A 23,014-nucleotide genomic window follows, 5' to 3' on the forward strand; every position below is an offset into this window, starting at 1 on the left:
AGCTCAGGAGGCTGAGGCAGGAGGTTCCCAAGTTCAAGGCCAGCCTCAGCAACTTAGTGAGGCCTTAAGCAACATAGTGAAACCCTATCTCAAAATTAGAAAAAGGTTGGGGGTGCTGAGGAATTGGTTCAGTGATTGAGGCCCTGGATTCCGTTCCCTGGAGCCCCTGCCACCATCACACTGTAGAGTGGTAATGCAACGTGAGTGGAATGGGCACTGAAAACCACCGAGGCTTTCCCAAATGCCTTCCTTTCTTCCTCTTCCTAATTAAAAAATACATAGATGTTAGGATGCACACACCTGCAAGAGCCTCTGATGCTTCCCCCACGCAGGAAAAGGGGACTGTTTCCGGGGGCTTTCCCACTCGGGAATGTGGTCCCTGTGCGGGGCTCACCGGGAGCAGTTTCCACCACATCTGCTGACCCTCCTCTACACCAGGACCTCTGCTCCGAGCTTTTGCCCACACCTCTCCCTCTCTCTCAATGTCCACCAATGTCCAGTTGCCTGGCTGTGGGAGAGAATCCCTGTACTTTTAAAGTAGACGCAAATTTGTGGAAGGCAAATTCCAAAAAACAAAAACATTCCAAAAGATGAATGAATTATCAGGGATTTCACCATATCACAATTAACATGAGGTGGAAAAAGGGATGAGTCACGACAGTGAATTCATCAACTAACGTCTATGAAACATTTTCAATATGCTGGGTAGCAAGCTTTCGACGCACTAGTTCCTTTAGTGTATTCAGTTTCATTAAAAATCCACGTGCAGAGTCGTGAGCTGCCAGCTCGGGGGTGTGTTGGGAGGGGCACGGTGAGGCAGCGCCCGTGCGATCACCCCTCAGAGCGTCCGTGCACCCGGATGGGGCGACAGACCCTCCAAGCAACCGATTGATACAGAGAAGACAGCAGTGACCACAAGGCCCACGTGGCCTGTTCTCTCACAGAGTCATACGTGTACAGCAGCTACGTAAACCACTTGTCCTGAGTGTCATTGTCACCAAGCATCACATGCTGCACGGAGCGTGCGCTGGACTTCTGTACTGCTGCTGGTGCAGTGGACAATGGCCCCGCCACCCACACCTCAGTGATGTCCTGCATTGTCACCCAGGTTGGCTGCAGTCACCAGGGATGGGACTTCCAGCTCTGTGGTAAATACATGGAGCCACCAAGGTACGCCTGGCCGGCCACTGACTTGAGCACCCGCCACTGACCCGAGCACCGGCCACTGACCTGAGCACCTTTCCGCAGCACACGACTGTATGCAAATGTTGGCTTCGCATATGGAAGTGCTTGTTCATAAAATAAGCTACATACCGTCGCTCTCCACATTCAGAGGGTCCCCAGAGAATCACAGCCCGAGCGCTTTGGCGCATCATGACTATATTCAGTGTAGGAATGCTGCTCACAACGCTTCTCCACATCCAGTGATATTCCAGATTTGACACTCCCTCTCTTCTTTTCATTTCTTCTGACTTGGTAGGGACTCACATGGGCATTAGTTGGCTCTATTTTAATGTTTTGCTTAACATTAAAAATGCATGGCCACAGGTAGTAAGCAGCATAGCCGCACAGCCTGGCTGGTGTGTCCAGTGCCCTGGAAAGATGGCGGGGGCGCTGGGAGCAGGCCTGGCGGGTGTGTTCTCAGGAGGCGCATCAGGAAGCAAGCTAGGACAGCACGGGCAGAGAAGGTGGTCTGCCAAGGGCAGCCACGCCTTCAGAGTGGTTCTGAACTCACACTCAGGCCGGGCCTCTGCACCCACTTCTGACCGCTCAGTCCTTGGACAAGGCAGATCCCGAGGCTGGGGCCTGCTCCCAGTGCCAAGCTCGGCGGAAGGCATTGCCAGCTGCTGGGCGTGCGTGGGGTGGGACTCTGGCCCTAAACCGAAGGCCTGCAGAGAGCCGCAGGGTGTCTGCTTCGGTGGCAGCCAAGCGTGCCTTGTGTCCTGCAGAGCACGCTGACTCGGGCCCTCGTTCTGGCTGCCATGCCCCAGGGCTCTGCTACCCGCAGAGCGAGCCAGCTGGTTACACCTCACCGTTCCAATCCAGGCCTGTCACCTTTTATGTCCTGGTGACTTTATCTCTTCCTTACCAAAGCGTGGGCGTTAAGGATGTGCCAGTAACGGGCACACGCGCTTTATGACACGATCGCCGTGTTGGAGGAGGCTCCATCCACTCCCTCCCCACTGGGAAAGGCTCTGGTGGGCAGGGCAGGCCTGACCCAATCTGAGGAGCTGCCCCCACTCACCCAGGCTCCAGTCTAAAGGAGCCTCCATCAGAAAGATGGCACCAGGGTTCTGCCGCCTTCTGGCCCGTGACCTTGGTCAGGTGACAGTGCTCTGAACGCCGCGTCCTCTTCTGCAAAGCGCCTGTACTTACCTGGTGAACCGCTGTTCAGAGGAGCCAGAGAAACAGTCTGGGAACTGGGCCGTGCGCGTCAGGCGTCACCAACCTCCCTCAGCCTCCCGCCCACCAGGCTGACGCCTGGTACTGGCCACCCCTCCTCTTTCTCAGGAGCCTGTGACTGGGCGCGCACCTGCTCTCAGTAGCTCGGCGGGCAGGCGGGTCTGAGAAGCAGGCCTTCCTTGCAGTTATGAACCTCTGTATTTACTAACTTCTGGAACTTGGCAGCTTGGTTCCATTTGTTCATGTCGGCAGTGGTTGTGTGTGTGTGATGCCAAGCGCCACGTGGGCCTGGATAAATGCAGTGGAAAGACGGAGGGCTAGCCACGGGCTTGCGGGTATTTTATCTGTAGGAGTTAGAACGAAAGCATTTAATCGTAAGGTCAGAAAAATAGTTTTGGAAATCATATCATAGAATGTGTACACTCACAGATGTACACTTACTGCAGTATGATAGAACTGGGGTTTATGTGTGTGCATCGTAACACAGTGTAATACACAGGTAAGCCACAGGCAGGTGGACCAGATGGGGAAAGGTGACCATCGAGACTGGAGCTATGGGTGGTGGGATCGGGTGATGTCTTGTCGGGATTCTCTTTACTGTTGTTATCAACTTTCGAAAATGTACATTGTTCATTTGACTCTATTTTCTGACAACTGATCATGCTTTTAAAGTGTTTCACACGTGGTCTTCGATATTAACTTTATAAAATCGTGGCTAATTTCCTCCTGGGCTGGATCTCAGTGCGCCTAGTTGGCAGAGCATCTGGTCCTGGCGCCCCGCTGCGGGCACTATGTGCTGGGCCTCTCTTCCTGGAGGGCCGCTGGAAGTTAGCTTCCCTGCTCCAGGGAACAGTGTGAGCAGTCGGGACCCTGTCTCCATGAAGCTCATGTCCTTCTGGGAAGAAAGACAATAATGCACACAAAATACCTGAGTGACGTGCAGTCAAGGCCAGAACGATGGGGACAGAGCAGGGCAGGCAGCACCCCACTCAAGTTACTCAACTATCGAAAGACGAGGTCCAGGGGAATTGACCCGTGTGCATACAAAATACGAAACTGGGTGGCACCTTGTTTTCCAGCCCCAGCCTCTGTATTTTGAACACTTTGACATTGTCTGGTTTTGGCCGCACTCATGATGATTTCTCCGAACACCCTGGGAGGCCAGGCCGACAATGCGCGTGCGCGGGAGGCGGGCGCCGCTCACGGCTCTCCTGTTGTCTCCTTGCAGTGTTCGGTGAAGAACCCCACTCCAGCCTCTACTTCGTCAATGCATCTCTGCAAGAGGTAGTGTTCGCCAGCACCTCGGGGACACTGGTGCCCTGCCCGGCTGCAGGCATCCCTCCTGTGACCCTCAGATGGTACCTAGCGACGGGCGAGGAGATCTACGACGTCCCTGGGATCCGCCACGTCCACCCCAACGGCACCCTCCAGATCTTCCCCTTCCCTCCTTCCAGCTTCAGCACCTTAATCCATGATAATACTTACTATTGCACAGCCGAAAATCCTTCAGGGAAAATTAGAAGTCAGGATGTCCACATCAAGGCCGGTGAGTAGCTCCTCAGTCTTCGTCCCCTGCCAGGGTAAGTGGGAGGAAAATGACCATAGTACACTGCCCCTGAAAGCCCCTTCCTCAGTTCATTCTGCCCCTGAAAATGCACCGTGTGTGGTTTCAAAGTGCTCCTTCACTGGGCTTCATTCAGAGCGCCTGAGGGTTCTGAGGGTGTTGGAACTCAAAACTCGCGAGGAGTGATTGTCGAGTTCGTAGATTCTAAACTATATCCCAACCTTAGTACTTTTTTGCTAATTGACAAATTGACAAACTTTGGGTGCACACATCCTGTGAATTTGCCTGCAGCCATCCCTACAGTTTGGATGTGAGAGGTCGGTCCCCTAGAAAACCCACAAGGCAATGCAGGAACCTGCAGAGGTGGAGTGATTAGATTATGAGGATCTTAAGCTCATCCATGGATTAATAACTGGAATGGAGTACTGGGTGGTTACGTAGGCATGTGCGGCATGGCCAAAGGAAGTGGGTCCCTGGGGGTGTGCCCCTGGGGAGTATGTTGTGCCCCTGGCTGCTTGCTCTCTGCTTCCTGGCTGCCACCAGCTGAGCAGCTTTCTTCCACTATGCACTGCAGCCATGATGTGCCACCTCACCTCAGGCCCAGAGCAATGCGGTCAGCTAGTCACGGACTGAACTCTGAAGCCATGAGCCCAAAATAAACTTTTTTTCTTCTACGTGGTTCTTCTCATCTATTTTGTTCACAGTAGCACAGAGCTGACTAACAGACCTTCCCTGACCCCATCCTAGATGAGGTGAAGACAAAAAGACAAACAGTTAAGCTGAGATGAAAACTTAACACATGTGTGTACTGCAGTAGAGACAGGATCAATCTAATACCCCCGCTTTCCTTGTGAAAGAAAAAAATGCTATTTTAACATTTTTGACTGCATCACATGTTGTTGAAATATGTTCCTTTTAACAACATATTGTGACTTTTTAAAGTTGTCATTGCTACAAGTTAACCCAGAAACACAGTCTGAGCTGCACACACATCAGAGGCTTTCTATACAGGACATATTGTGTCCTTGTACAGATTTACCAAAGCCTTGCAAAACAGACTCACAGTTGGACTCCTGTTAGCAAACAGAGCTTTAGTTTTTTAAAGCCCAGCCCTGAAATACTTGGGTAGACTGTCGTAACTGAACGACAGGGCCACAAGGAGAGCGAATTTGATTGCTGTCTCATACATCGGGTGGTGGGGGGATTGTAATAATGTCTCCAGCCAGCAAGGAGGGCCTCCTGGAAGACATTACAAGGTGAGCCAAATCCAGGATGCTTCTGAATTCCAGCATGGGACCTCTGATAGATGACACCAGACGTCAGATGGACTCACTGTGCCACCTAGTCGTTTCCCCAACGCTGTCTTGATCTCCGTGATGTGCTCATGAATTCCCAAACCTGTACGGGAACACCACCAAAGAAAGGCAAAGAAAGATCAACTTTAATCAAGAGATATGAAAATTTGATATGTCGAATCATTAAAGTAAAGCAAATGAAATAGTGTACAGACTTCTAACCTGACAGAGATGCAGTGAGCACCTTCGACTTGGCAGAGTGATCATTTCAGTGATGTGAAGCATATTTAGAGACTACAAAGCACCACTCAGAGAAACCTGGAATTTCAATCGCAAATGCACACACATCTGAATTATTAATCCTTTATTCCCGATGTGGGGTACCTGTCAGACAAAGGCCTTAAACACTCACTCCTGTTCTAGCTGCTGTTTTCTAAATTCATCAGGCAAGTGTCCTTTGGCATGGCGCTGAATGCTTTGGAGGGCGGAGTTGCCTCGTGTGATGGCATCTCTGCCACCGTCCCTTCTGCAGTCAGGCCATGGCTGCCTCCGTGGTGCTGAGGGAAGCCCTGGGGCGTGCGGGTCGGTGGCACACACACCGTGTCAGGTTGAACGTACAAGAAGGCAGCTGCGCTGCCCGAGCGGAATTTCCTTTCTCACTTAACTGTGCTCGCTATGATGGACACATTATGATTGCAATGATCTTACTTGTTTGAGTTTATTTGTTTATTTTTTGGCGTTAGGGATTGAAGCCACGACCTGGTGCAGGCTACATGCTGTACCACCGAGCGCACTCCCGGCCCCCGGGACCCATTAGATCGCTCGCAGTGTGCTTGAAGGGAGCGCTGGAGTCTGGTTTCGCCATGTGTATGTGGACAAGCACAGGAGAACTGGTCACTCAGGACGGGGTGGGGTGCCCACGTCGCCTTCCGACAGTTACGAGCAGGTTTTGGCTGGGTGGACACCCACGCATAGGGCATCTTCTAACAGTCCCACTAGATTGGAACTGGAATTTTCCTGGAATGACCCATTACGTCATAGCCTTTTCTTTGGAGAACAAAATATTCTTATTTTCCTCACTTTTTAGTAACTCTGACCTAGGTCAAGATTCCAGCTCTCCTGTGTCTCGCTGGCCTCATCCTGGTTTCAGCGGCAGACACTGGCTTGCCCGTGCTGCTCCAAAGGCTGGGCCGCAGATGGCTGCCCTCGCAGTGCTGCCCGCACCCGAGCCCTCGGCGCTGCCGAGCAAACAGCCATCGGCGGGCGCGCTAGTGTCTCCTCCCGGCAGTTGATAGCATTTGGCTGTGATTTCCACTTAGAGCCAAGAGGGGAGAGCAAAAATCTTTTATCTGAACCAACCCAAACCAAGCAAATTAAAAAACCAAAGGACGAAATACACTAAGCAAAGTTTTGGTTTTGGAGATGTGCCTGAGGCGGTGAAGGAAAGCCCTTGGAAGCTGGAAGCGCTCCGAGCGCCCTGCCTGCTCACTGCCTCCTTCTCCGGGTGGAGGACGCAAATCTGCACATGAATCTGTAGGGCAGCTTCATTCACAGCTGCCTGGTGGGACAGCGAAGGTGGCCTTCCGGGTGGGGTGGATGAGGAGGAGGATCTCACATGGCCGAACCTCCCAGCTCAGCCTCACCCCTGGTTTCCTGGTGCCCTGTTCCAGCAGGAATCCCACCGAGTCCTCCCCTGCCCTCGAAATCTGGTCAAGTTCCTCATCCCCACCTTTGACATGGGCATTTTGGTGAGGCTTTTAGCAAGAATCCCCTAACCCTTGACCTCTCCTTCTAGTAATTCTCTAGCCTTTAAAAGACACTTGACTGCTTAAACAAGGATAATAACGGTGTCTTGTGGAGTTTGTAGGACGTGGGAAGTCAAACATATGGCCCAGTGGCATTCAAAATCACAGCAAGGCATGGAGTAGGCCGTCACTGTGTGGAGCTCTGTGGTGTCACCTGAGTGTAGATGTGATAGGCCGTAGGTGTGGACGATAAAGGCAAAAGCACCTATTAAAATGACCAAGCGGAGAGTTATAATGAGCCAACAAAGGAGAAGAATGTGATCCTTAAAAAGTAATCCAAACCAAATAAGAAAATAATAAGAAAGTGAAACCAAGATCAGTGGTTAAAATAGAAATCAAATAGTAAGATGAGAGGATTGAACCTAAGAATTTCCAACATTTACAAGGCAGACATTGCCAGAATGAATTCAACACTGCTTAAAAGAAACACCCTTTAAATAGAAAGATACAAACAGCATATTAGTCTGTCTTCTGTTGCTGTTATGAAACACCCAAGGCTAAATACTTTATTTTTAAAAAAGGTTTACTTAGCTCATGTTTTTGGAGGTTAAAGTCCAAGAGTGAGAAACTTCCTCTATTCAATATCTGGTGAGACCCCCATAGCAAGGGGCAACAGGGCAGAGAAACAGAAAAGAAATGACCATGTGCAGGATTCACATGGTGAGGCTAGAAGCCAGAGAGATTCAGGGGCAAGTCTTGCTCTTTGTACACAACTCACTTTGGTGGAGCTAGCTGGGTGTTGTTAGAACCATATTAATCCATTCCAAGGGCAGCACCCCAGACCCTACCACCTTCCCTGGCCCACCACATAAAACTTCCACTTCCTGTCCACATCACCACACTGGGAACCAACCATCCCACGCAGGGACCTCTGGTGGACACACTCAGAGCACATCCAGTCCACAGCAAGGGGCTGAAAGTCAAAAGATGGGGAAAGGCAGACCGTGCTCACCAAATCCAACTGGTCTAGGTGAGACAGACCCGGAAGAGCTGAGCAGCTGTGCTGTCAATCATGGGCACAGTACATCTGGTATTACCAGCCTGCAAAAGAATCTGAGGTTAAGAATCTGCGCCTGTTCCAAGTGCTTATGACCTTGTAGCAGAACTTCAAAGCATGGTACACAAGGCGACAGAACTGCACGGAGGAACTGATACGTCAGGATTGTAGCTGGATATTTAAAACATCCTGCTTTCAACAATTGGTAGAAAAGAGAAAATCAGTGAGAACAAAGAACACTTGACCAAATTGACTTTTTTAAATGGTACTGGGGTTAGAATCCAGGGCCTCACACATGCTAGGCAAGTTTCTGCCAGTGAACCACATCCCTGGCCCTATTTTAAATTTTATTTTGAGATATGTTCTCACTAAATTGCCCAGACTGGCCTTGAATTTGTGACCCTCCAACTTCAGATTCCTGAGTAGTGGAAATTACTGGTGTGTGCCATCTGGCTCAATTGACATTAAGATAAAGAACATCCAACATCATAATGTGCATTATATTCTGGCATATACAGATATTTACTAACATATACTATATTCTGGGCAACAAAGCAAGTCTCAGATGAATTTTAAATTTTTCAAGTCATATCGAGTACATTCTTTAATCACAGTGGAACTAAATTAGAAATCACTAACAATAAAATTCCTGGGAAATCACCAAATATTTGTATACTAAATAAAACACTTATAAATGATGCATATGTCCATAAAAAGTAGAAGAAAAATTAGAAAGAAGGAAATTAGCATAAGGAAATTAGAAAGTTTTTAAACAGAATAAAAATATGCACATAATATGTAGGAATTTTGGATCAATTCCCAGGGCTGCCAAAGAGAGGAAAAATGAATTTTGGGGATAGAATTGAAGCTATACTTGGGAGAGAGATTTATAGCTCCAAAGGCCTATATTGGAAATGAAGAAAGTGTTCAACTGGTGATCTCATTTTCCATGTTAAAACTAAAGAAGAAAATGTGACACATGTATGAAAATACATTTTATAAATATACATATTAATTTAGAATGAAATGACATAGGTTAAGGTGCAAATTGGCACGTTGTTGACCGGAAACAGTGGAGGAAATCTGTGAAACCAGAAGTTGCTTCTCTGAAAAGGATTGAAAAAATTTATATGTTGGTGGTCAGATTACAAAGAAAAATAAAAGGCAAGAAAAATGACCAGTACTAAGAATGTGAGAGCTGATATCTCTGTATATTCTACAAATTTTAGGATAATAGTGAGGGAATATTAAAAAAGTATACGCCAATAAATACAACAACTTAAAGGAAAAATTGCTTGAAAGACACAAAATACCCAAGCTCACTCAAGAAGAAATAGGTAATAGCCTTCCTACGTACCCATAGTGAATCTGCTGAGAAAGAAGTCAGGAAAACAATCCTGTTCACAATAGCCCTGAAAGAAAGAAAAGAAGAAAAAGAAAAGGGAAAAAATAACCCCAGGAATAAATGTAACCAGAGAGGTGAAAGACACCTACAATGAAAACTATGGAACTTTAAAGAAAGAAATTAAAGAGTAGCTCAGAAGAAGGAAAGATCTCCCATGATCATGGGTAGGCAGAATTAATAATGGCATTCTACCCAGAGCAATATATAGATTAAATGCCCTGATAATAATGCCAATGACATGCTTTACAGAATTAGAAAAAAAAGTCCTAAAATTCATTTGGAAGAAAAAAAAAAAAGACCCAGAAAAACCAAAGAAATTCTAAACCAAATAAAGCAATGTGGGAGGCAACACAATACCTGACTTCATATTATACAGCAACTGCACAGTACTGATTTAAAAACCACTGTGACAATCAGTATGGAGGCCCCTTAAAAGACTGGTAATGGAAGCACCGTATGACCTAGCTGTCCCACTCTTCAGTATTTATTCTACAGAATTGAAGTCATCTACCATAGAGACAAATGTATATCCATGTTGAAAGCAGCACAATTCCCAATAGCCAAACTTTGGAACCAGCCTAGGTGTCCAAGAAGGAATGAATGGATAACAATAAATGCGTTACATATACACAATGAAGTTTTATTCATCTATAAATAAGAATGAAATTATGTCATTTGCAGAAAAATGAATGGAACTTGAGAACATTATGTTAAACAAAATAAACCACACTCAAGAAGTCAAGAGTTGTGCGTTTTCTCTCATATGTAGAAACTAGAGGGGGGAAAAGGGAAAGAAAAGTGGAGGAGGATCTTATGAAAATAAGAGGGAAATCAGTACAAGAGAGGGAAGAAACCAGGAAGAAAGAGTAGAGGAGGTCAAGGAAAATGCTGGATAATGATATTGGCCAATTATAATTTTATGTTGTACACATATGTGAATAAGTAACAACAAATCCTACCATTATGTAGAAATATAAGGCTCTGATTAAAAATATGGAAAAAATAAGAAATAGATGAACTGAGTAGCCCTATAGCTTTCATAAAATTGAATTCATAGATATCCAATTTTCTATAATGAAATATCAGATTCAAATGAATTAACTTTGAAATCTACCGAACAGCTAAGAGAGATAGTAAAAATTCTAGAGATTTTTCCAGACAGTTGAAGAAACAAATGAATATTTCCTCAAATGATTTTATTAGATCAGTATTATCCTGATACAACACAAACAAAGACATTATTTTTAAAAAGAACTACAATATCACAAATGAATGTAGATGTGAAAATTCTAAAACTTATTCAATGTCATCCAATAACAGGTAAAAATATTCTGCCTTATGACTACGTAGGGCTATATCTGGAATGCAAGATTGAATTCAAATTTGAAAAAAAATAAGTCTAAAGTAATTCACCATATTAACATATTAAAGCTCAGGTGATCAATTCAACAGATGCAGAGAATCATTTATAAATCCCATGTCTGCTTAGACTAAAAACTCTCAGGAAACTAAGCATAGAAGCAAAGTTCCTCAATCTGAGATAAACAGCTACAAAAACCCTACTATAGCTAAGGAGCATCATACATAATAGAAAAAGATTAAATGCTTTTCTCCAAAGACCAAGAGCAATAAGAAGGTGTGTGCTCCAAACACATCTACTTGGCATTATACTGGAGTTTGTAGCCAGAGCAATATGACCTGAAAAAAAGGAAAATATGTTCTAAATGCAAAGAAAGATATTCACCTGTCCTTCCTATGTGGATGATAATCATGACGTTTGGCAGTCTGAAAGAATCTGTAAAAAAGCTAGTAGAAGTAATGAGTGAGCATGTCAAGACTGCGGTGCTCTAGAGCGACACACAGTCACACACACTCACACAACTCGTAGGTAGAAGTTTTAAAAGTACTGTTCAGGCTAGGATCCGAACACCAGCGAGAGTGATGAGTCTGACTGCCTGAGAGAGACCTACGCTGGAAGTCGCAGGACATTGCTGATCAATGACACGCCTCGAACCCGGGCAGCTGGGCCTAGTCTGTAGGCCGTGAGCCCCAGCGCCCTCCAGTGGGCTAACACTGTGAGCCCAGACGTCAGGAATGCAGTCTAGGTGCCCCTGAGCTCTTCCTTGGATGCTGCCATGTGGGGAGAGGGGACAGTCTCCTCAGCCCGCGTCTGTCCCCTAGGAGAGGGAAGAAGAACGACTGTTTCCCAAACTGCTGTTCGAGCATCACAGAGCAGTTTTGCTTGGGAGGAATCATTTTCATTTTTGCCCAGATTTTAAATGCCAGATAAGGTTTATTTCTAGGCATTTTCATTCTTTTTTGTGACCAAGAGCGGTCTCCAGTCCCCTTAGCTTCTAGGAGAGTCGCTCCTCCTTCAGGAAGCCCCCTCCCGCCTGGCCTGCGGGGGCTGGGGCAGGCCTGTGGCCACACCCTTGTCCAGCGAGGGCAGTGGCATTGTTCGAGTGGGTGTTTCTCAGCTGGGGTCAGAAGACATGAGAGGGAGGCTTCTTAATTTTTTCCAGTGAACGGGGCGTGCAGTAAATGTGTGCGTGCCGCGTGTGTGTGAGGATGACGCTCTCAGAGAGAGCCCCGACTGTCCCACTGAGGGTGCCCTCTTGCCTTGCAGTCTTACGGGAGCCCTACACAGTCCGTGTGGAGGACCAGAAAACCATGAGAGGCAATGTCGCGGTCTTCAAGTGCATTATCCCCCCCTCCGTGGAGGCGTACATCACTGTCGTCTCCTGGGAGAAGGACACCGTTTCCCTCGTCTCAGGTAGGCTGCGCTGGGGTGTGCTGCGGTGCAGGGCCAGGGGCGTCGTCGCACGTCGGTGCACAGAGACTCCTGTCCCACCGCTCTGGCCAATTGACCGGTGGAGAAAAATTGTTGTATGCACTCTAAGTAGAGGCATTGTGCTGACATTTATGAGATAACTGTGGGTGTATTTCTGCTCTTAAAAGTGGATAAGTAGAGGCTTTGCGTCCACGACGCCCCGGTGACATGCGTGGGACCTACCCTTGGAAACTTGAGCCTGGGAAATGGAAGCCGTGGTTCTGTGCGCTTTTGGTCTTTGCAAATGTGCATCTCTGATCTCAGACTCGAGGAGTCTAGTAAGAACAGGGGCTCAGAACTGTGCGTGAATAATGCAGAGGCTCACGGTCAGAGCTGAAACGCCCTTAAGAAAGTTGTGGTTTTCCATTTCTAACGGTTTGGAGGTTAATTTCTGCTCTGGGCTCTTTACCTGGAGAGGCCCCTGTGGGCACTGTGCACAGGTTTCCTATTTTGCGTCCCCCTGGACGGTGATTCTTGGCACATTGAAGAATGCGTTGTCTGCTTTGGGGAAATACCTGGGATGAGCAGATTCTTGTAACATGCGTGATACACTCGGGTCCAAGCGCACGCTCTCTAAGGTGATTCTTGTTTTCCGCCTACTGATTGGCTAGGGAGGATAGGTTAGTTTACGACAAGTAAAAATCTAAGTCAAACTCGAAACATTCTGCCCTGAGAGCGCGTGTCAGGAATGTGGGATGCACAGGGAGATTGTGTGTATTCTAATGCTGTTTTCACGGGCAGGCAACCCCTCACGCTTCAGCGGGCAGGAGCTGCTTGCTGCTCTGTTGGCGAACCACCGTAATTTGTCAGGGTATTGAAAAATGCTGCTTAAGGGTTGGAACATGACTGCAATCATCAGAATGGAGACATGCCTAGACACCTTTATTTGCTAATTTTCATGGTTTAATAGTCTGAATCTCCTCTCCTCAGGGGATCTTTAGGTTATTTGAATGGCAGATGGGGAGATTTGAGTGAGTCTCTTGGCTGAGCTCAGAGTCGGAGGGGAAAGACCCTCAAATGTGCGTGGCTAGGTGGTGTGGGCAGGAGCACCTGGGGCTCCCAGGCACTGTGGCCTCGGCTGACGGAGGCCCTGTCCTCCTCCCACACTGCCCTGTCTCCAGCCTCACTGTCTGCGCTGGCAGAGGAAGAGAGTGCGGGAGAGTGACAGCTGCCTCGTAGTGCTCACAGCTGGAGTGACACGAGGCACTCCGCTCATGTTTAATCCACCAAAGCAAATCCAGTGGCTGTGCTGACCAGTGGGACCCATGTCTGGAAGGAGGCAGGAGGAGCGGAGGGCTGGGGAGCCCAAGTCTGCACCACCAGGGTCTGTCTGCGCGGCAGGACACGCGTGTGGCATCCTGGACATCCTCGATGAGTGCCGCAGGTGTGGCTTCGGCTGTCTGCAACCCGGGGGGACAGACTTCTCTTTCCAAAGTGAGCCTAAGCGGAGGAAGAGCCGCCCTGTGTGTGGAGCTTGGGTGGAGGGAGGCCACAGAGGGAGGCTGCACCAGGCTGAGGGATCTGCCATGCCCTCTCCTGGACCTCGGGCTCCCGGTTCACTCTTCGGTAAAAATTCAGAAACAACAGCGTGTACACCATGCGTGAGCCTCCCTCCACACCGCCTCTGCCGACAGCGGCAGCCTGGTAGCTTAGCTGGTTGAGGAACCTGTCAGTCGGCAGCTTTTATTTGTCTGTATAGAAGCTGTTGAGTCAGGGAGAGGGAAAGAGAGGGAGAGAGAGACGTTCAGCTCCTTGAGCCTTAGGCGAACAGACCTGCAATTAAAAATGGCCTTGCTCCTGAGGACAGGGCCCCAGCACTGTGCCGTGACCCTATGTATAAGGTAGAACTTGAACCTCACAGTGCAACCTGCCATTGCTTGTTACTGCTGCTGTGGGCGCTGTGCCCAGGGAAGGAGTCCCAGAGTCACCGAGGTGACGGAGAGGGCAACAGCCTCAGAGATCTTAATAATAAGCCCGTTTCAAGTCATTGAGGTGGAGAAGGATTCCATCTCTCTCTGAGGCCAGGACCAGGCACAGGTGACAGCAGGGAAAGGCTGGGGTGCCAGGAGGGGCCAGGGTCCGCTCTCCTTCATGCTGAGGGGCTGAGCCTCTGGGGATTTGCTCTGATTTGGGGCTACACTGGATGACCTTGGCCAGCCCAGAGGTCCCAGGTACAGTTTGTTCCAAGGTAGCACCAAGCTCCAGGGAGGACGTCCACCATGCCACACACACAGCAGAGGATGGGGAAAGGAGTGTGTGTCTTTGGGGTCAATGGACCTGCCCCCGCAGCTCCTGCTGAACTACTTTAGATTGACCCCTTTGTGTGGTCAGCACCCCACCTCCCTTTCCCTGGATTCCCATGATGCCCCAGGCTGCAGTGAATCTGGCTGGCAGATCTGTCCCAGGAAATGGTCGCCTTTCCCTTAGCTGGTCTTCACCCTGAGGAGGAAAGTGATCACCAAGTTAGCCATGTGAGAAAGCTGGCATGAGACCCTGCAGTGGGTCTACGTAACAGCCCCAGGACTGGCTGACACTCCTGGGGGACCTCTGCTGGCAACAGGGAGAAGGCCCTGAAGGACGGGGACAGACTGTGGCCTCTGCTCCTGCTTGAGCTTCCCTGGTGATGCTGGGGTGCTCAGCCTGGAGACTCTGGGGGGCCCTTGGGGCAACACTTTCCAGAGCAGCAAATACCTCCCCTTAGTAGGCCAGGTGCTCTTTGGAAGCTGGGTGAGGTAAGTGGGTATTCATGTTCTCTAAATCCTTTTTTAGTGAAAGAAAAATTCAAGCTCTATTCCTTTAAGAAGCAGCAGCACATGGTTTCTGCTGGGGTCTCCCTGGTTGTCCTTGCTCTGTGGTTGAGAAGGTGACTGGAAAGCATTGGCGTGCCACCGCCTGACCCTGTGTGAGCCATGCTGTTCCCAGGAGCCCTTGCACATTGAGTCCTGCAGTGCTGGCCCCGGGGCAGCATCAGTGGCCTGAGTGTCCACTCGGGAATCACACTGTGCCTCTGCCACAGGCCCAATACCGAAGATGTAAGTGAACTCTTTTATTTTGAGACATATTTAGAAAGAGAAATCCAAAAGCCTAAAAGTAGCAATCCTGGGATCCCCGGGTGGAGGAGAGGTCCCTGTGGTCGACACTGCAGTCCTGTGCACCTGGGCCCTCCACCTGGGCCCCAGAGCCCCATGGGCTTTACCTCACTCTCAGGTTCAGGTGCAGGGGGCTCATGAGTGGGCACAGGGACGGGCATACACTGTGCCACCCATGGGTCCATCAACATGCTGGTTTCTGACCCGTCATCTTCTTACCTCCCCCAAATGAGCCAAGAGTGGCAAGAGTCACGCGTCTCTGTGCATCTTCTAAACATCCTTGTTACTTACCTTACCCTCTGCAAGAGCAAACGCCTTTTAAGTATCAGAATATTAATGTAACTGGAAGAAAGTCCCTGTCGTGTGGATGGCGATGCTCTCTGGTGGTGTCACTGATGTTGAGATAGGTGAGACGCCATCCCAGAGAAGCACAGTGGCCAGCTTGCTGTTCGGGTCGGCTCTCTGCGCCTTTTGAGGACAGCCCCCCATCAGGGGCAGCAGTGAGGCAGCCCAGCACTCAACTTCTGTCTCTCCTGATAAAATTGTGTGACTCTCACCGGGGGTTTAGCTACATTAACATCAAAGGCACAGCCCAAGGGTAACCAGATTTGGAAAATGGAAAAAGCAAACATTTTACTGTTCCCAGAGAAACCGTCTCCCTCTTTAGCAGAGGCCCAATTTTCTGTTAGAAAATTTCTCATCTGAATACCTCTGCCAGAGTAGAGGATTTTATCTCCGCAGATCGAGGGGGTCGGGTCCAAGGACTGTCCTCTTCCTCCTGTTTAGGGTAAAAGGGAACAATTTTCAGTCCACATAAAATATCAAAGGATACATAGCTGGTGCTTTGCAGGAAGCATTTGCCAGTGCTTGGTGCTACATTCAGGTCTGAGCATCACAGATAACACAGGACCCTTCTTCAGAGACAGTGTGTGTGTTGGGTGTGTTTGTGTGTGAGGTGCACACGTGTGTGCCATACATAGATCCTATCTGCCCAGAAGGCGCTGGCTCTTTTGGCCAAGCTAACACCCCTCGATTTCCCACTCTCAGTATTTAAAGAGGAAATTGGCTTTTAGTGTGAGATTAGCTGATGACCCAGTGAAAGGTGTCTTTTCATGCTATAGCTTCCTCACATGGATGGAAAGGTTTCATGGGGCTGCTCTCACAAGAATATGTCAGGGTATTAAAATTCCACACTGAATATTCCATTTCGTAAGTCAATTAACTGCTGGGTCATTTCTCCCTTTCTTAGACTTGACCTGAGAACATTCTGTGTGTGTGTCATGGGTTCCTGAGACCACCCCAGGCTTGGTAACTAGCTAGGAGGCCCTCAAGACTCTGCGTGTGGTCATGGCCATGGGTGAGACTTACTGAGGGGAGGGACAGCAAACTCAGCAATGGGAAAGGCCGTGTGGGCGATGGCCACTGGAAGCCAGGCCCAGCTCCTGTGACCAGAGATGCAATGCCTTCTGTCATGGGGCCTCGGTGCCCAGGGTTTCACTGGGGCTGGTCACACAGACACCCTCTGCCTGTGGCGCCATCCCAGACAGCCAGAGGGAGACCAAGTGCTTGGCACAGATCACGTTGTAGGTACAGGTTTGGCAGAGGGGACTGTCTCGTCTGCTGGGGTCCCAGGACCTTTCCACCCCAGTTCCCAGACGCAGCTAAGGGGCAGGCGTGCACGCCAATGTCAGCACTGGTAAGGCCACTCTGGGTATGTCACTTCTTGCATGAAAGTGCCTTGGCTCTTTTTCAAGCTTGCACCCATCAGTTACTGGACATGCCCATCACCGTTGCTGAAGCAAGCGAGGAAGACAGTCGTCACCCAGCACCCGAACATCCACAGCCTCAAGAAGCTACCACCCCAAGTTTGCAAGCACATCAACTCAGATTCCTCCTGTGCTCCACCAAATTGTAAAGATAGTTTACTTTACATTCAGCCATTGGGGATCTTCTCCTCTGTCAATCATGCCTGGATCTCTAGATCTTTCCAAACATAGGAAACAGATGGCCAGCTATGCCAATTAGACCTAATTTGGACCCAAGTGTATTCTCTGGTCTCTTGCTCATCTGAGTTTTTATTTCAGGAAAGTCAGAGAGAGTGACAGGATCATCACCGCACAGTGTCAGGCAGGGTGACTGTGATGCTGTCCGTTCACACCATCAACAGGCCCAAGTCAGGTGTTGGAAACCAGGGCTGCTCAGGCAGCGTGAGAGCTTCAGCAAATGGGATTCAAGACTTGGAAACACAGTTTCCACCTGGGTACTTTATTAGATCTGAGGAGGTCAAAATCATGTCAGGAAGTCGTCGAGACCAGAGATACAGAGGATCCGGCGGGGCTCTTGGTGCTGCTGTCTTTGCAGGAGCTGGACCAGGTGGAGAAAGTCCCTAAGCAGGGAGGTTGGTGCCAGGGGCTCCAGAAGGCCATCGGGCACAGCCACCATGGTAGTCAGCCCAAGACAGGGAAGAAAAGGCAGCCCATGTGCCCTCTCTCCTCAGTGACCACGTGGCCACATCTTCTGTGGTCTAGGGTGTCAGTGCAGTGACATGCTGCCTTCTGCCTGCTGGGCTAACTGGACACCGGGCATGGAGACATCTGACCAGCTGGTGCTGACTGGCCCTTCCCTCACCGCCAGACTCTTGGATGTTTCCCTGTGTGTCACTGAGCGTGTTCCTGGGCTGCTCCCCAGAGCCCTTAGGCACCATCCCCAGCCCCAGAACAGCTCCCAGGCACTCAGAAAAGCACTTCTACTTACCTGAGTTGGAGCCCAGGTCTGGGAGGCCCTCCTACCTGGAAGACTGTGGTCCTCCTGCTTCCCTCACGCAAGACGTCCCTCTTCCCTGCCGGTGGACCTCCCTCCAGTTCCGCTGTTGCCTTCTGCCTGACCTTCCTGGACGCCATCCTCTCTAGGACACAGAGCACAGGAACTTGGGCCCCCATTTCAAACAAAGCCTTCCTGTGCCGACCTTCCTCTGCCATTCCCTGCCTTTATTCTGTTCTGCGACAGACTCTGGAGAAATCACTCCACGCCACCACTGTCCCTTCTCCTGTATTCGGGGCCCTTCCTCCTCCAGGATGTAGACAGTCCCTCCCCAGAGTCACCTGTGACCTCCTGAGGTCACATCCAAGGCCATTTCTCTGACTGCCCAGGAGTGCACGTTGGCTCCGTCCTCCCGCCAACATGACCTGCATTTCTGGGTCCTGTGCACATAGACTCTGTTTCTGAGTGTGATTCTGTGCTTCCTGAAGTCCACGTGCTCAATGGCCTACCTAGCTTTGTGGGACTCGAGGCATCGCAGCAATATGATGCTGTGAGGCGTCCAGCAGCTGCGCCCTCTCGCAGTTTGGATGTGTCACCGTGTCATGTGCCGGTTATTCGGCGTCTCATTTCTGTGCTCCCTGCTCCAAGGCAAAGGGGGGCGCAATCAGCAGAGGAGGGGACCACAAACTTCCCAAATGACAGGTGGTCGGAAAACTCACAACGCACTATGTTTTTCTTCTCCAAAAGTCCCCCCAAGTTCCGAAATCTGTTCCATCTGATTTTCTATCGGGTAAGCGATCGCTTAGGGCCGAAACTTGTACAGCTAGATCACATTTGGGAGCGTTGTGCTGACCGTGTGAGGTCCAGGTCTGGAGAGGCAGGGACAGCACAGCAGAATATTTCTGTCCATTCTGGTTCTTGAGAGGTCGGGTTGGTGCTGGCATTGGTTGTCCAGAACCGGGCTTCGCCGACACTGGGACCCAGTGTGTGGCTCTGTACTCAGTAGAGTCGGAATGTTCCTGTCGAGAAACCAAGAAGCAAGTACCGGAAATGAGCAAAAGCACTTTCCATACAGCTTTAAACATCTCCAGGTGGGGCCTCAGGCTCTTCCAGGGGGTTCTCGGCCTCCGTGTGCCTCTTGGGCAAACAGTCCAGGCCACGGGTGGGTTGAACCAGAGAGGCCTGGCTCTGAGTGGCAGTCTGTACTGTGGGACCTTAGCAGTTCCTCGGCCTCTCTCTGTGGATCATTCACATGTCTTTATAATGACCAGAAAGGTCAAGTGCCTTGCCAGGCTGAGGAAGGGTCCCCTGTGAGTCGCGGCGTGGCTCTCTGCTCCTTCCTCTGTGGACGTGCAGGTCCTGGCGAGGGCCCTGCGCCCACATCGACCTCCTGCACCCAGATCCAAGCTGGACCAGCCTGTGACCTGGGCAATGACCGCATGACTTTCCGGCACCACGGTGTCCTCATCTGCACATAGAAACAGCAGGGGAGAATATCCTGAGGTGCTGCGAGGACCCTCCACAGGAGGAGATCACCAGATGGGCCCAGCACATGGCTCGGCCCAGCTGGCCAGTGCTGCTTTGTGCTCTTTCTGAAGTGTCCCCTGGTCCAGAACCGGATGTCAGACCACTGTGTGTCCAAACTCATCCACGTTTGCTCGTGGGGTGCTTCTTGGATGTAAAAGCGAATATAATTCCTTTAAAAAGGCGTTACCACGGGGCTGACGCACGTGCCCCGCGTTCACAAGCCTGGGTTCAGTCCTCAGCAAGACAAAAAACCAACAGCAACAACAAAATAGACTGTAAATGCAGATTTCTATACATGAGCCATTAGGAGGATTTTGAACCCACAGTCTGTAGAATTCTATTAAAAAACAACCCCTGACTTAATTTATCAGGTTTTTACTTTCCTTAACACGAAGTTGGAAATCTAAAACAAGCTAGAATGTGGTTGAGAGGATCTGTGCTTTGCCTTAACTCACAGCTTAGTCGGAGTAGGGCATTTGCAGGAAGTCAGGAGGACGTGGTGGACACCTGTGGACACATCTGGATTATTAAATCGCTCACAGTCATACAGCAGAGGTTGGGTCATATCTAATAATTTCACCCACAAGCTAGTCCCTCTCATTGGCCCCAATTTACAGATGATGGTGCAGAGAACTCCAACCATTAAACCCAAGGCATGGTCTTGCCACTCTCCCTCTAGAAGATATTTTGCCTTAAAAAACAAAACAAAAACAAAAACAAATCCTTTATTTCAGTTTCCCAGAGTGCATAAATGCATGGAAGTGACAAATACATCACTGAATGACATGCCATTCATAACAGCAGAACTCTTAGAATCAGCTTATTTAATCAAGAAAAGCATTTTCAATATGTGATCCAAGTTAGACTTAAACTTCTGACTATTTGACATGTTTAGGGAATTTCATTGTGCTTGTGAGAGCAACATCGATAAATATTTCTGATAACGATATTATGTAGAGAAGAATCAAAATAAATATAGTTGCCTAGGACAAAGATAATTTCTTAATTTCATTTTATTTAACAACCATCTCTTCCGTCTACTCCAAGGATACCTATTATGGTGCCATATACAAAGCAGACGCTTAGTCAATATTTACTGAGTAAATTTTGAATAAGCAGTTTTTTTCATTAACTTTGGAGAATATTTTCTTCCTAAGTGTTTTGATGCTTTGAGGAAGAAGAGCCTTTGCTTTTCTTGTTTTCCCTCTATTTTTATTATGTATCTATTTGAACTAATAATGGGATTTGTTGTTCCATAGTTGTGCATGCAACCCAATGTTGTGTTGTTATATAATTGGCTGATATCATTTCCCAGTATTTCCCCTTTCCTGCCCCTCTTCACTGTCCCTGGTCCCTTTCCTCTTTCTACTGACCTCCTTGAATTTTCATGAAATTCACCATCTTTCTTTTCCGTTTTCCTCTCTAGTTTTCTGCATATGAGAGAAAACATGGCCCTTGGCCTTCTGAGTTTGGCTTATTTCGCTTCACATGATGCTCTCTAGTTCCATCCATTTTCCTGCAAATGACATAACTTCATTCTTCTTTATAGATGAATAAAGCTCCATTGTGTGTAGAGGCTTCATTTTCTTTATCCGCTGACGGACACCTAGGCGGGTTCCCTAGTTTGGCTATTGTGCATTGCGTTGCTGTAAACACGAGTATGCAGGTGTCACTGTCGTCCGATGACTGCAGAGCTGGTCATACGGTGGCTCCAGGCCTAGTCTTTGAGGAGCCTCCATGCTGATTTCCATCGTGGTTGCAGGAATTTGCAGTCCCACTAACAGTGCTGCAGGGTTCCTTTCCTCCATGTCCTCTCCAGCTCTTCTTATTTGTATTCTTGATGGCTGCTGTTCTGCCTGGTGTGAGATGAAATCTCAGTGGTAGTTTTCAGTTGAGCCTTTGATTTCCTGCGAAAGAACAACCTCGCGTGACCTCCCCTTCTGATGCAGAGCATCCGGGTTGGGCGAGTCCAGAGGCAGCTTGGAGCTCACAGCTGACTTCTGCATGGCACTCTGTTCTGGGGAACTAGAAATGCCAAATTCCCAGTGTTTGTCTTACCAAAGCAAAGCCTGTCTCCTTTTTCTCCTCGTGGAATGGTTTTCTTGTCATAACCTCCTTCCGATTTTATACTGCGACATCTGTTCAAACAGCACTGGATACAACATGGTGCCGCAAGTCAGGGGGATCCTCGCCTGCTGAGCACCTCAGAAGTATGTCAGAGCAGTCCCCGAGGAGCCGGCTCAGAGAGTGCTGAGATGCCACCAGCCTCTCGGGCTGAAAGGGACGATTGGGCAAGTAGACTCAGCTAGACATACATGGCTTTAACGTGTGCGTGCATGCTGCACCAAAAGAGGGTCAGTGTGACCCACCAACTGATGATGGTGAATTCGGACACTGTAGGGTTTCTGTGTGGAAGACAGGTCAGGTCTGTCCTTGAGCTTGTGAGGGTGAGTTCCCCAGCAGCACACCCATCTCCTTCACAGAACCAGAGGTTGCACTGAAGAGCTATTTTCTGGCTGAAGAAAGAACCCCGAAAGTAAAAGCTACCCAAGCAGTGTGGGGCGGGATGGGGACTCCACCCGATCTGGGGTCTTGGGCAATAGTCATTCTTTTTCTTTGAAAATTTCTTCATTGCTGCCATTTAAACACTTAATCATGGATGAAGAATTGCTCTAAAAGTTGCCATTTTAAAAAACTTACATGCTCTATTGAGAAAGGGCACTGGAGAAAGAGAGACACGTCAGATATAAAGCATTTAAATCTATCAAGCTTGCTATACTGAAGGAACTGCAAAAACCTGTGTTCTACTATTTATTTAAAAGTTCACTAAAAATTGCACTTCTCCAAATGGATCAATTTGGCATGGATTTATCTGAGTTTTATTTAAATATTCATTTAAAATACATATTGATGAAAATAAAATGTACCTCTGGGCTCATTTGAGATAAATGCACATACGCATGAAATCTTACTCCCTGTGGTTGCTGTAATGTGTTCCCCAAGACTGGGTGGCCTCCCTGCAGGCGGGGTCTATTTTTCACAGCTCTGGAGGCTGGAATTGTGAGATCGAGGTGCCGGACAGGGTTCACATGCAGCCCTCTCCCCAACACAGACCGCACTCATGTCTTCACACGTGGGAGGTGCGTGGGCTCCCTGGGTCACTTTCATGAGGACACGTGTCCCACTCTGGGGGCTCTGCCTGCCTCCACATCACATGCCAACGCTTCTGCCTCCTAGTGCCATCACGTCGTTGGTCACCTCCTAGTGCCATCACGTCGTTGGTCACCTCCTAGTGCCATCACGTCGTTGGTCACCTCCTAGTGCCATCACGTCGTTGGT

General features: G+C 48.9%; 1 protein-coding gene across 1 annotated transcript in view; it reads left to right on the top strand.

The window, feature by feature from the left end:
- DSCAM (DS cell adhesion molecule) overlaps positions 1-23,014 on the top strand; it is a 738,606-nt gene that overhangs the window by 113,677 nt on the left and 601,915 nt on the right. Inside the window, exons 2-3 of the mRNA XM_079155833.1 lie at positions 3,632-3,949; positions 12,096-12,242. Coding sequence (XP_079011959.1) covers positions 3,632-3,949; positions 12,096-12,242 — 465 coding nt within the window. The remainder of the gene's footprint in view (positions 1-3,631; positions 3,950-12,095; positions 12,243-23,014) is intronic.

The sequence above is a fragment of the Sciurus vulgaris genome (genome assembly GCF_902686455.1).
Source record: "Sciurus vulgaris genome assembly, chromosome: 10".
Classification (NCBI taxonomy): domain Eukaryota; kingdom Metazoa; phylum Chordata; class Mammalia; order Rodentia; family Sciuridae; genus Sciurus; species Sciurus vulgaris.